This window comes from Hyperolius riggenbachi, chromosome 12, assembly GCF_040937935.1.
Source record: "Hyperolius riggenbachi isolate aHypRig1 chromosome 12, aHypRig1.pri, whole genome shotgun sequence".
NCBI classification, from domain to species: domain Eukaryota; kingdom Metazoa; phylum Chordata; class Amphibia; order Anura; family Hyperoliidae; genus Hyperolius; species Hyperolius riggenbachi.
The window spans coordinates 211082052-211096820 of record NC_090657.1 but is presented as its reverse complement, the minus strand read 5'-3'; the positions used below and the strand labels follow the sequence as shown (position 1 = coordinate 211096820).

The window sequence follows — 14769 nt, the reverse complement described above, 5'->3', positions numbered from 1 at the left end:
TTGCCCATTGTAAAATATTTTAAATCCAGGATTTACATTCTGACATTTATCACATGGTGACATTTTTACTGCTGGCAAGTGATGTAGCTGCTGCTTGCTGTTTTGGCAGTTGGAAACAGCTGTAAACAGCTATTTCCCACAACGCAGCAAGGTTCGCAGACAGGAAACTGCCAGGAGTACGTACTCAGAATTTCTTTGTGGGAGGGGTTTCACCACAATATCAGCCATACAGCGCCCCCTGATGGTCTGTTTGTGAAAAGGAATAGATTTGTCATGTAAAAGGGGGTATCAGCTACTGATTGGGAAAAAATTCAATTCTTGTTCGGAGTTTCTCTTTAAGTATGTGATAACTCCACACCATAACAGCAGAAAAATTTTTGAAAGTTTTGAATGCAGGATTAGCGTCTTTATCACTTAATACACTCAGACCAGTTGCTGTTGAAATTAGATTTTTATGGTGACACTCCCGCTTTAAGCAGTTTAGGTATAGGCTTCTTGCAAAAAAAAAAAAAAAAAAAAGGATTTAAATGATTCATTTTTTCTGTTTCTTTCCATATAAGCTACTGTTATTTTGGCTAAGTGGTAATTACTCCACCCAGCTGAGAGTTTATGATATATTCCTGTAATTATTATAATAATAAATTATTACTACGCATCAGTTAATTTATTATGTTTAGTATATTTTAAATTAATCTATGTTTTATATTTAGCGCATTTTTAAATGAATCTATAGAATTTGTTTAGAAATTTTGTGAAAAAAATATTTATCATGCTGAACACTATATAAACTACTGGTTTAGTAGCTATGAGGTAATGGTTTTAAAATGGGGGTTTGTGTTATGTTTGTAATTGTTCCAAAGGAAATGTATAATTTATTTACTGTATATATACTTTCATATGCTTGTTTAAAGGGACCCAGAGCACTCGTTAAAGCGGACCCAAACCAAACATTTTTTTGAATTAAAAATATTTAGTTGCACCACTCTGACACATACAAAGATAAATAAACACTCCTTCAAGCCTATGAGCATTTCAGTGCATGCTTTTCACCCTTCTCTTTTCATTACTAGGGTTATACAGGTGGCAGCCATTAGCAATTCCTCCATTGCCGGACACCATCTACTCCACCAGTCTGCCGGATTCTGTCTCGGCAATATGAAAGGAAGGGAGGGGTTCCTCCAATAAATGTAAAATATTTTATATTTGTCATCATGCAGCTGAAAAAAGGCTGCTATTTATTATTATAATTTAGAAAATAGATTTTATTTCTGAAATTGTGTATTTTTAATTTGGGTCCACTTAAAAAATGAAATGGTGACTTACCTGGGGCTTCCTCCAGCCCACCGTAGGCCGCGAGGTCCCTCTGCGTTCTCCTGGCTCCTTCCCTGGTCCTGGCTGGTGGCTCCGTTATTGGACAACTTCGGGCCTGAAGTTGTCAGGCTGCTTTCCGCTATGCGTAATCACGGACTCTCATGCTGGCTGGCATGATGACGCGTAGCCGGCCAGCATAAGAGTTCTGCGCATGCGCGGTTCAATATTAGAGAACCACGCATGTGCAGGACTTTTACGCTGGCCGGCGTGATGACGCATTGGAGAGGTGACGCAGGGAAGGAGCCAGGAGGACGCCGGGGGACCTCGCGGCCTACGGTGGGCTGGAGGAAGCACCAGGTTAGTCACTTTTACATTTTTAACAAGTGCTCAGAATTCCTTTCATGCATTAAAGGACACCTGAAGTGAGAGGTATATGGAGGCTGCCATACTATTTTCCTTTTAAACAATACCAGATGCCTGGCAGAGGAGCTTGGCGCAACTATAGCAGTAATGCAATTGCTGAACCCTGAATTACTTCTCCCTCCAAGTTGCTATGACTCAGAAGGGGAATAGAAATTCGTAAGTTGTTTGGCAGCAGGGTGAGCCGTATACCTTGCATTCTATGATGAGTGAGTTTTAACCACTACTGCATTGCGATTTTACAGGGGTGCTGCTAAGGTTTTTGTGGTACTAAGCAGCACATAATTTGTGCCCCCCCTTCCCCCCAGTCCTCTCGAAGGTCCACCCACCACCCAAAAAAAATAGGTAGCCACCCCCAATATAAGTAGCCATGGTGTGCCCTCAGTATAGGTAGCCAACCTCAGTAGAGGTAGCCAAAGTGTCCCCCAGTTTAGGTAGCCACCCGAGTAGAGGTAGCCAAGGTCTTCCCCCAGTATAGGTAGCCACCCCCAGTATATGTAGCCAAATAGGACTCTTTCCCTTTGGTAGTTTGAGAATAAATTACGATTGACTAAACTAAAACAGTTCTGTGATCTGTAGATATGGTGATAATTAAAGATTTTTTAAAATGATCTTTTTGTCTTTTGAAGGACACACTAGGAGGTGGATTTGATGCTACTCAGGCTTTCGTTGGCGAGCTATCTCATTTCAACATGTGGGACAGGAAGCTGTCAATCGGAGAGGTGTACAACTTGGCCACATGCAGCAACAAGGCCCTGACAGGCAATGTCATCAGCTGGGCAGAAACCAACATTGAGATCTTCGGAGGGGCCACCAAATGGACATTCGATGCTTGCCGCCAGATCAATTGAAACGAACGTGGATTCACTTCTTGGCTATGTAAAGAATTCCATTATCGGCCTCATCCTGCAACTGCCTTTTCAACGTGAGGGTCATCGGTTTCAAGGTGGTTTCATTTTATTGTTTTAACCTGCAGAACAACAACAACAAAAACAACAAAAAAAAGAGAAACAAGCCAAACCACATTATTTCAACCTCATTTCAGCTTCAGTTCTTTTGACCATTTCTCATGTTTTGCATCTCAGTCTCGGAAAGCTTCAGATATTTTTGTTTTTGTAGGAAAGGCATGCCAATATTTCAGCAGGACATTTTCTCATTTTTGTTTTTCAAAAAAAGGGAGTTTTCATTTTTTTCTACATGGAAAGATCCCTCGATATTGCAGTTTTTTTTTCCACATTGCCAACTTGGTTTAACCTCTTGGCTGCTGTAGAGCACTGCACAGAGATACGGGCTATAGGCGTCTGCAGCGGCGTTGAGGGTTAATCCGGAGTGCCTTGCGCTGGTACGAAGACTCAGCACATTTCCGTTCATTTGCATTACTTTTTTAGACTTCTCTTCTTTGATGTGTGATAATTTTAAAGTATTTGTTGGCTATGCGGTTTGTTAGCGGCAAGCTTGCCTGTCCTCAGCTGCGTTCATTCGATTTCAGACAGCCGCCTTTGAAAGCTTTTGATTTTAAACTCGTGACCGTCGCTACCGAGGGTTTTCGGGACCTTGCTTCTTCTTCGATAACTCCAGCAGATGCTTAAGCATGCAGACGAATACCCCGACCCTCCTCAGGCGATTGGTTCACTCACACTGTAGCATTTTTTTTTTTGGGTAGGATTTTTATTTCTGTAAATATTTCATTTTTAAAACAAATTTCTTCTCGTGCATGCGTGTTAAATATCTTTACCTTTCCTTCATTTCTATTTTTCATCTCCTACCCATCAACTTTCTCCTTCTCTGAACTATTATGGCTGAAATATACGTCAGCTTGTGCAAGAGGACACTTCTGTGATTTGATAACGAACAACTTTAATATCTTCAATTTTCCAGGCAATGTTTATAATTCGTTTGGAACCCTTTGTACAATAGAACGATAAAAAAAAAAATTATTGTAGGATTTTATTACCACATCGTTTGGATGCTTAAATCTGGCTACTGATACTTGTTATTGTTTTTGAACACTCTTTCATTCTGCTAATCGCAATGAGTTTAAGAGAAGTTCCAAGGTCAAGTTTCCATGCAAAATGATTTAATATATATACAGCTTATTTTAGGGGTTTGCAGATTAGTTTAAAGAGAGTGTCAACTAAGCCATGTATGTGAGACTGCAGGTCTGTGGCTACACATCGGAAGACCTACGAGTCACGACAGAGGGGGGCAAAGTGTTTTCAGGCCTGGTGGCAACTTGTGGCCGGCTTATAGAGTCACTGCTGTATCTGGCTATAATATAATTCTACATAATTATCTTGGGGAGGGCCCTACCCTAACTAGCTAGCTTAATACCGTACCCTAATTAAATACCCTACCCCTAGCTAGCTAAATACCCTACCCTAACTAGCTAGCTAAATACCAAAACTAATAGGCACACATTTTGCCAGAACCTGTTCCTGATAGAAAATACTGAGGAATGTCCCCTGCCAGCAATCCAGTACATGATCCCTAGTGACTTAATTACTGACGGGTGGAGCATGTTGTTGCTATAACAAATCGCTGCAGTATTGTCACCAAGATGTTGTGGCCCTTCGGCAAATGTTTTAATTTTTTAATCCTTTCTATTTAAAGGCAATTGTCTGAAAAGATAAAATATTATGGCCCATGTGCAATTAAGTTTTTCTCCTTTTTTCTCAAAAAGAGATAATTTTTCAACTTCTTTTTAAAACAATTTTCAGCACTTTACAATTAAAAATAAGTATCAAAAAGTACTATTATAATTATTTTGAGTATTTTCTCACTTGGCGGTAGTTTGAAAGGTATTTTATTGATAAGATATGAAAATGTCACCCAGGAGAAAAGGCTAATTGGCCTATGGGCCGATTAGCCATTATTCAATTAAGATTTTCTCCTAGTAGATCATTTTTTATCTTCTGTTTAAAATACGTTTTTAGCACTCTGCCATTGTAAAAGTACCAGAAAGCAGGTGAAAAAGTACTAGTATTTTCTTGCTTGCTGGTGGCTTAAAAGACATTTTACTTATAAGGTAAAAATATTCCCTAGTAAAAAAAGTGAATTGGATCAGGCCCACTGGCCCTTAATCAATTTGCTTTTTCTCCAGAGTTTTCTCCTAGGTGATACTTTTACCTTATAAATAAAATGTCTTTTAAGCCACCAGCAAGCAAGAAAATTCTCAGAATATTTTAACAGTACTTTTTCCCTTACTTTTTTTCCTAGGAGAAAACTCAAGGAAAAAAGTTAATTGAACAGAGGGCCTTTGTGTGCATGAACTCTGGACATGAAGGGGGGGATGTATTCTCAGTGGGAGAGCGGGAAGAAGATTGCCCACATGATGACAAAACGATTGTTTCGGGTGAGGAATATTTTAAGTGTCATCAAAATGTGTAAACAAATGTGTCCTGATCCATAATGCAAAATACTTACATTATTCATTGTAAACCTATTTTGTAATACTGGCAGTATAAGCTATTATTTTGTGCCTATACTGATAGTAAACTAGTGACAGTGTGAGCTAATCTCTGCTACCCCCGGTATGTAAAGTGTAAGCTGTTACTCTGTGCCTGTACTGATAGTAAACTAGCTTCAGTCTTTGCTAATCTCTGCTACCCCCCAGTATGTACAGTATAAGCTGTTACTCTGTGTCCTGATACTGTAGTAAACTAACTGCAGTGTGTGCTGATCTCTGCTACCCCAGTATGTACAGTATAAGCTGCTACTCTATACCTGTACTGATAGTAAACTAGCTGCAGCATATGCTGATCTCTGCTACACCCAGTATGTACAGTATAAGCGCTTACTTTCTGCCTATACTGATAGTAAACTAGCTGCAGTGTGCTCTGCTCCATTTGAGAAACCTCTTTCCATCATGCTCCTTTCCTACCCTTTTGTTGAAATTGTATGTCTGCTTATCACATTTTTGCAGCTTTTATGAGCACTTCAGCACACAGCCAAGTAAGCAGTAAAGGCGCAATGGTGTTTTTTCATAGCAGACACAATGGCAGTGACATGTCAGTATCTTTAAACAAATCGAAGTCAGAATGAACAATGTAAGTATATTGCATTATGGATGACAGCCTTGTTTTCACACATTTCAGTCACACCTGATTACAAATACCCTGAAGGCCCATACACATGTGCAAATTTTCCGACCAACCATCATCCAAACTTGTCTGTTGGATGATAGTTGGGTGTGTGAATGTGTGGCAAACGACTAGATGAGCGACTGTTAACAGATGGTTTGCCAGATCCAACGGGGGGAGGGGCTTCGACTCACATGACTGTTGGGCTGATATTTTGCAGTTGACCGTGTGTGTACAAGTCGTTTGAACGACTTGTACTTGTTTTGAATGCAGCCATATCGTGCAGTCTGTCGTTACGCTTGCATTGCGCAGTATGCAAATGAGTTGGTCACTCAGTTGGGTGGTGCGTGGAAAATACATGTCGTGCAATTGGTCATGTTGTCAGGTTGGTCGTGTGGAAAAGCTTCAGGTGTGTACGAGCCTTAAAGCGATCCCTAGCCGAAGCTCGGGATCAAAAACAGATACTCACCTTAAAGAGACACTGAAGCGAAAAAAAAATGATGATATAATGAATTGGTTGTGTAGTGCGGATAATTAATAATAATATAATGTTATAATAATAACATTAGTAGCAAAAAAAAATTCTCATATTTTCATTTTCAGTTATACAGCTTTTTATTTTTTTATAATATTGCATTATTCTCTAATATTTGCAGTTTACACACTACTCAGCATTCTAAATGTTTTTTACGGAACAGGCAGTGAGCATTTGACCTGTCCTGAACTGTTCTCTGCAAAAGAAAAAAACAATACAGTTAAGATAACAGCCTTCAGAACACAGAGCTCTCTGCGACTTTGAAAGTTGTGGAGCTCAATGGAAATTTGCATAGATAACAACTGGAGTTTAACTCTTCCTGTACTGAAAACAACGTTAGACTTATGTCTCTGCTCCTAATGCTTTATTTCTTAGCTGTACTACACATACAAATCATGATATCATATATTTTTTTCGCTTCAGTGTCTCTTTAAAAGAGGGAAGCCTCAGGATCCTATTGAGGCTTTCCTCTCTACTCAGATGTCCCCAATCGCTGAGCTTGGCTCCCCTCCAGATTGGGGCCCCACTCCATCTCTTCTTGCAGCGTGGCCACGCAGTAGACACGCGAGCATGGCTGCGCATGTGCAGTAGCATGGAGCCCTTGCCTCCAGCTTACTGGGCATGGAAGGGCGGGTTCGTGTGGCCTTGATAAAGGGAGAAGAGCTGCGATGGGGGGCATTAGAATAGAGAGGGAAACTGCAATAGGATCCTGAAGCTTCATTCTCTTTAGGTAAGTATCTAATTTTGTACCCGAGCTTCGGCTTGGGTACGCTTTAACACTTTGGGGTCTTCAAGACATAGAAGTTAGAATAGTCTAATGCCTAAGTTCTTCTAAGTCAGATTGAGGCCTTCAGAAGTCAAAAATACCAGTGATATAAATAGCTAAGTACAGAGATTGCATCCCCTCACTTGCAACCTTGTATGATAAATAAATGGATCAGTACAGTCAGATGTCCCTGAATGCAGGTTGCCATCAATGAGCAATCAGATAAGGCCTGTGCAATCAAACAGGGTGTTGTTAGGGAACCCTATTGTGCACAGTCACTGCACAGCCATGACAGGTGAACCACAAGGACTCCATGCATGTTCACCTACTCTAAAGCAGGACTGTGCAAGGCCTTGTTGCCCTCTAATAGCTAGAAAGCCATTGTCTGTCTACTTCTGGCTTAAATCAGGGGTACGTTTTTATTAGGACTCTGGTGTTCTATTAATATTATTAATTTTTTTTTTTACAAGATGGGTCAATTTTATTTTTTTTCCCCATTGGGAATTCTTAACTCAAGTATATAGATTTAGTCGTATATGTTATTCTGGAACACCAATACAGTTCACCTGAAGGGACTGCTTCCCAGTGCACTGTGGTGTTCATTTTCTGTTAAAAAAAAAAAGTGAGCACATCAAAGTGTCTAGGTTGCCTTGCTTCATGTAACTGGGAGGAGCTTCTGTAAGGGGCGGGGCCTCCAGAACTATGTTACTTAAGTTACAGATGCGTTTGTGTATTTTTTTTAGGATGCTCCAGTTTCCAAAACACACCACAATAAAGTTCAAACATGTGACTGCTTTAGTCAAGTTTCCCTAAACCCTGTGATTAATGGGGCAGCTTTAGGGGTCATCTGCCAGTGGTCATACAAGCATCTTGGTGACTAATTGGCATCAGTTTGGATACTATTGGCATGGCAAGCTTTTAGCGTTGTATTTATAAACAGGTATGTAATGTAGTAAAGTTGTTGTAGGGCATTTGAGGGTAACATTTCCAAAAAAGTAAACTTCTCCAACTGTATAGTTGATGCACAGATTCAGGGTTTGTGACCACCTCATCTTACTGTGGCCTCCCTCCAATAATGGAACCGTTCCCCCACCCCAGTCCCATATGTCATCTCCTGCCAGACCATACCTCCAAACTACCAAACTGTGAGAATCATCACACCTCAGGAAGACGGATAGCAGGTTCTATAAAGAGATAACGGAATTAAGGGTAGATGATGAAGGGACAATTTTGTATCCCAACTCTTAAAACAGCCTTAGAGAGGTCTCTGTGACCTTCTCCTTGCAAAGAACCCAGTTCATGAATGGGTTACAATGAATAGTCAAGGGTGGGCTTCTATGACCATCTCCTTGGAAGCAATCCAATGCAAAAATTAGTAACAATGAGTAGTCAGGGTAGTGACCTTCTTTGGTCAACTCCATGCAGGCAACCCAGTTCAAGGATTGTCTACACTAGTGAAAGGTAATGGCTTTTTTTCTTGCAAGCAACCCAGTACTGGAATCAGTAACAATGAATCATGAAGGGTGGCCTTCTCTGGCAAGCTAACTCAAGAATTGGACAAGACTCAGGAATGACTAGGTTTTGGAGTTGCAGACCTTTTCAGTGATGTTTTGAGTTGTTTGTGCATTTTGTTGCGAGAGGGTGCCAATCCATCCAGTTCTGAGCAAAAACAAAAGGAAAGGCATACCACTTGCTAAATTGAACTAAAAATTATAATAAGACCTGTGATTGTGGCATTGCACTTGAGGACAGCCAGGTATTTTTTGGCTGATCTCACTTAAATATAAAATGAACTCTCTGTAACCAGCCATTATTTTACCTTCTTAGTGACTTGTAGATGTTCTAGATACCAGAAAATATTTATATAGTTACCCATTAATATCCACTAGATAACTACCATGGTAATGTGAGTAACCCTTTAAATTGGTACTATATTGTACTTTATATGTAGCCAGAGACAATCCCTACAGTTGAAGATGTCAATATACGTATATATCCTTTCTTGAGCTACAGACTTGCACTGACTAGACTACGCCTCACTCAGGTATACGCCATTTTATGATGGACGCTGTTTGAAATACATTATATAATTTTGCCTAATTACTGTGTATATACCCCCTTTAGGAGGTAGCTAGTAGTTCCTTGACCATTGTCTTGAGCAAATTTAAATGCTTAAGCCAGCCATACACAAGCCACACCTCTAATCCTGAGGTTAAAGCAGACCTGAACTCAGAACTTTCTCTCTGCTCTAAAAGATAAGCATCAACATGATAACATTTAAAGAAAAACATTTCCATTTTGCAGCTTTGAGAGCTCCTCAGAGATGCTGCAGTTTGGTTACTTCCTGGTTTGCTGGGAGCACAGAAAAGGTTAATCTCCTGAGTTTAGATATTAACTCACAACTCTGCAGACAGATGGGAGATCTAATTACACTAGTTCATTACTTGCCGAGAAGGGAGAATTAGACAATTCTCTATAAAGACACACAGAAGGGCACAGGGTGGATTTCTCTGTTTTTCCATCTCTCCTGTGCAAGAGTTCAGGTCCGCTTTAAGCTTTTTTTTACAACGGTATTATGCCCCACCCACTGCCACAAAATCCTGCCTCTTTGTCATTGTGGCAATTACCGACGATGGTAGAACAGAATATGGATACAGAATTCCCCAGTTTCCATAATGGAAGAGGACAGAGGAGTTGCAGAGACAAAAGATAAGAATCATACCCTAAATAATGGCAAGAGTAGCTCTGGGTGTTATAAAAATTCAGAGAATCAGCAGTTCTCATATTAATGATTATAGTCACCAATCTGGTCTATTACACAATCCTATCTCTACTGAGAACTATTTTGACATACTGGGCCTGATTCACAAACCGGTGCTAACAGTTAGCATGCTGGTGAAAAGCCCTTTATCACGCCTAAACTCAGTTTAGGTGTGATAAGTTTAGGTGTGATAAGTTTAGGCGTGATAAGTTTAAGCACCAACTGGGTGAGCACCGCAGTGCACAGATGATCAAAAGTTTTGCGCTAGCAAAGTCTGGTGCATTTCGCATAGAGTTTAACGGCGCTGCTCTGCGTGCGGGACTTTGCACGCGATCTAAACTTATCTAAACTTAGCATGCCTAAACTTATCACGCCTAAACTGGCTTTTCACCAGCGTGGTGCAATGGTTATCACGTCTAAAGTCTCTAACTGGGTTAGCACCGCTTTGTGAATCGAGCCCATTGACCGCCATAGCATTTTAATTCAAGGTGGAGAATAGTTACATGATTCCCATTAATACCAAACAGAAGAGCCTAATATTTAAAAATAAATAGATTAATAAAAAATTGCAACTTGATAGAAAGTGTTAACAATCAAAGTCACTTTGATGTGGCGAATGAATCAATCCCCGTGACTCCGCCTCCAATCCACCACATTTGACATGATTGGCCTTACAGCACCCAATAGCCTTTTCCTTCCCCTTGCTTCTTTTGATAACTGCTTACTCTGGATCCTATTATAAAGTAAATTTATTATATGTCAAGTTATGTAAAAAATAATAAAAAAAATAGAAAAAAATGAAAAAAGGAAAGATGAATTATATACTTGGGCTACCCTCCCTCAAATTACTGTAAAAAAGTATAGATATATAGATATATATATATAGATAGAGCAAGAAAGAGAGAAAAAGCACTTATTTTCACAGGAATTCTATGTTTTCTATGGATAATTTAACCTCTTTGGAGACAGACTGTAGCTATCTCATGAAATCTTGTGGGATTCAAAAATATTTTTTGGGTATTATAGTTCCAGAGAGCTGATTTAATGTCATTTTAATAGGGAAAAAAATATATACCGGTATATAGCGAGGACCACCACATTGACCGAAATACAAGTTGATTTACGGACGTGTGTACTATATTATCTTGTGCATTCCAAAGATCTAAAGATTAATATATAAGAAAATAATTGTGACTCTAAATTTGATTTAGCTACATGTGCATTTTTTTTTCCTACCAGAAAAACTTCTCTGTGATCAACAAGTAGTTTAGGGAACCCCTATTGACCAATCGTGCATCAGCTTGATTTTTAACCGTTGCAATTGGTGGATTTGGGTTATTGGAGAATGTTATCCGGGAACTGTGCAATTTTTTGTTGGCATTGGTTGATATCCCATAAATTGTTTAGTACGTAATACAGTCTGACGCGTTATGTTGGAAATAATTTGTTTTTACGTTTTACTGTAACGTTGTAAAGGAATGATGGGCCATCATTCTGTTTCTTGACCAAAGATTGAGGCAAAGTTCTTCCTAGGTTTGGGGATAATTTCCATCCCAATTCATAGAGTCCAATAAGGCAAAATAATAAAAAGATTTGAAAAATCAATCGATCAATCAAACGATGATCAATGTAAAGGCCTTGTTGAAAAATACACACAGAAAGCACAAAAGAACAAATCTGAAAAAGATATAGTAAGACATTTTTTGGAGAGCACGACTGAGCCAAGCCAATGTAATGACAGGAAGCCATTGTTCTACCAAGTAGCGCTGGTGTTAGAATTTGGGAGCATGTGGTTCAGAACCCGAACAGTTGCTTTCAGCACCATTTTAGCACCGGACAGCAGCATGGGGTGCATTTCATTTAGCTCTGATACTTCCTGGTTCCAAGCTGAAAGGGTTGAGTATCAGAGTTAATTGGAACACACCCTGTCCAAATGTCTGGAGCTAAATATGGCAATTCAGGTTCTGAACCACCTGGTCCCGAATTCAAACTCCAGAACTACTACCAAGTCCTGTTACGGACCAGCAAACTTATTGCGTATGTCGTTGTTGTTGTTGCATGTTTCCATTTTATATTACATCAACTTGGATTTTTGGTTTAGTGGTCCTTTCTGGGTATTTTTGCATTCACGGCTCACAAGCTGCTCAGGAACTGTGTGTGTGTGCGTTACATGCAGCTGAACTTTATAGACGTTCCATGGACTGTTGTGGGTACATATTAATCACATGAGCCTTGGCCCTTGTGCTCAACACAAAACAGCAGGCAGGAACAAAGTACCACCACTTACTTAAAGGCCAGCCATTCTTCTGCAGGTGCTGAGCTGCTTTTGAGCCATCTTTTTTTAAAGGACCTCTGTAGTGAAAATGTTGACCAGCAATGACTACAGTCATAGCATATTAAAAGCAGCAATATAAGTTGTCTCGAAAAAATGCTAGAAATGCCTCATTTGAATACCTGATGAGTCATATGAGTCTTAGCCTTAGCAGTGCTACTGGCAAAGGCAGGGGTTCCCCTCTTCAATGGACTCTTCCACTTCCCAAAACTACAGTAGCTGTCAAGTGTGTATGGAAGTGATCTCTTCCAGAACCCGTGTCACAGGGAAGAGACCAAGTAAAGAGGGGATCCCTGTTCCCAGTGGGATTCCTGCTGACAGATGAGGAGCTGTCAGATATTCAAAAACAGCATTCTACATTGTTTTAAACCAAACGTATGAAGGTTATATTGGTTATATTGCATTACTGTCATGGATGAGCATGAAAATCTCCTAATATGCACGTCTCCACTGACCCAAGATGGGAAAGAAACTGAGCCGGTAAAATGCAGCAGCTAACGAGCAATTAGTGAGCAGCCGGTTAATTAACCAGCAGCTAGATGCTTTGATTGGTTAAATGTGATTTCCTCCTTGGGTCAGTTGAAATGTGCATGTTGGTAGAAATTTTGGCACATTGGCGATCACTTTTGCGACACTACTACAATGAATGTCTGTATATAGCTGCTATAGATGTTCAATGAGACGCTGATGTTTCTGGCCTGTAGGCAGGTTTAGTGCAAATTGTATGCTGCTTGGCATTGGGCCAATCAAATACATTTCTTGTTGATTTTGATTGACCCGGCAGTGCTGCTCGCAAACTTTCGCAGCCATTTTCCCATTGAAAACGGCATTTTTGATTTTGAGAATATTTTCACTAAAATACATTGTATTTTCGCAATATGGCGAAAATTCTTGAAAATGCTAAATATCTTTGTTACCGCAAAAATGTGAAAAATCTTCTTGTCTGCAAAAATATGAAAAATCATTTATTTTAGCACAAAAATTCATGAAAAATCACAAACTTATTACAAAAGTATTTTCAGAGGCATTTTCGCTCAAAAGTCGAAATGTAACATTATTGTAGCGAAAATTGGTGCAAAAAGAATATTATTATTTTCGCTCCTCACTGCGACCCGGTTCTAAGCTCACAATTTGCGCAGAAGCCAGGATTTTCTGCCTATCATTGATCATCTCTAATGACTGTAAGTCACATTTTTTGCTGCGTTGTGAGTGGCCCTTTAAATGCCCAGATAACGAATTGCAGGGATCGGTTACATACACTCTGAACAGAGGCTGCTACAAAATCACTGTATAGTACATTTTTTTTCTTAAACTATCCTATCTCACTGTGTATTATAAAAGGCTTAGCACCTGAGAGAGACAGAAGCACAAAAATCAGCTTTATTTTTATTCAAAAAGATCCGTTTTACCACTGCCACATTGCCAATGGGATTTTTGCTTTCCAGCTTGTCCATCTTTCAGCTATTATTATAATTACAGATGTGTTATTTGCTGACCAAAGCTGTAAATTGTCGCCTCCCCCGTCCCCTCCCCTCCTCGTTGCCGATATACCCTTGACCGCTCTCTCCTTCTTTCTGATTTGTATGAGTTAAAAGCCAGGTTTTCCCCCTCCCCCTCCCCTACCTTTTGCGTTTTATGGTTGATTTCGATCATGCTGTTGTTATGTTGGTTTCACTGCTGAAATTAATTGTTGATTTTATTTTTACACAATAAAAAAAGAGAAGCAAAACGTTTCCCGCTATTTTCTTGCCTTATCGCTGTTTATTCCTAAATGTTAAATGTCGGCAGGGAGGGGTTTGAGAGACTGCAAAGGTCGTTTAGGAAATGTGTAAATGTCATTATAAAACAGAGATTTGCTTTGCGCAGTTTGTTTAGCAGATTGTTTTTGCAGTTTGTTCGGCAAACGCTTCTGCTGGGATGGTAAAAAATAACTCACTCGGGTCGACTATTGAAATGATAAAGATTTAAAGAGGCACTGTAGTGACAAACGGGAGAAGAGGCACCCGTGAGTGTATAAAGGAGGTTAAAACACACTAAAATGATGGTGGTTTAGCTCAATAAGGATAGTCACATAGGACAATAACGTTTATTTAGCACAGGCAATGCATTTCGGGGGTCTGAGCCTGCTTCATCAGGCCAATCACTGGGCCAGATTTATCAAAGCATTACCAATAGTTACTTCTTCTTAAACAGTTCTATCCAGCAGGGGGACTGTTCTGCATGATAATAAGGAACTTCTTAAATCCTACTTAATAGTTTCAGTATAGCATGAATTTCTAGAACTGTACTACAGTTAAGAAAAGTGAAAATCCATCCCTAAACTGCCGCAGCCTATCCAATCTAAAGATTGCAGGCTAGGCATGATTTATGAAGTGCTCCTCCCACCTGCTGAATTCCTCCTCAGAGACTGCCAGTATCAATACAGCAAATACGTTGGTTACCTCAGCAACAACAGTTCCCCTTACACACTGCACTATCTGAGAAACCTTCCTAGCTCCTATTTTACAACAGTTTAAGAAGGAAATGTCACTATCAAGTGAGTTCTTAAAATGCTTGAGATAGTCC

The 14769-nt window shown here is 39.8% G+C and overlaps 1 protein-coding gene across 1 annotated transcript in view; it reads left to right on the top strand.

Annotated features, from left to right (window-relative positions):
- Positions 1-13933, top strand: part of NPTX1 (neuronal pentraxin 1) — a 33792-nt gene extending 19859 nt beyond the window's left edge. The window contains exon 5 of the mRNA XM_068264065.1: positions 2361-13933. Within this exon, the coding sequence (XP_068120166.1) occupies positions 2361-2582 (222 nt within the window). The 3' untranslated portion in view covers positions 2583-13933. The remainder of the gene's footprint in view (positions 1-2360) is intronic.
- The last annotated feature ends 836 nt before the right edge of the window (positions 13934-14769 follow it).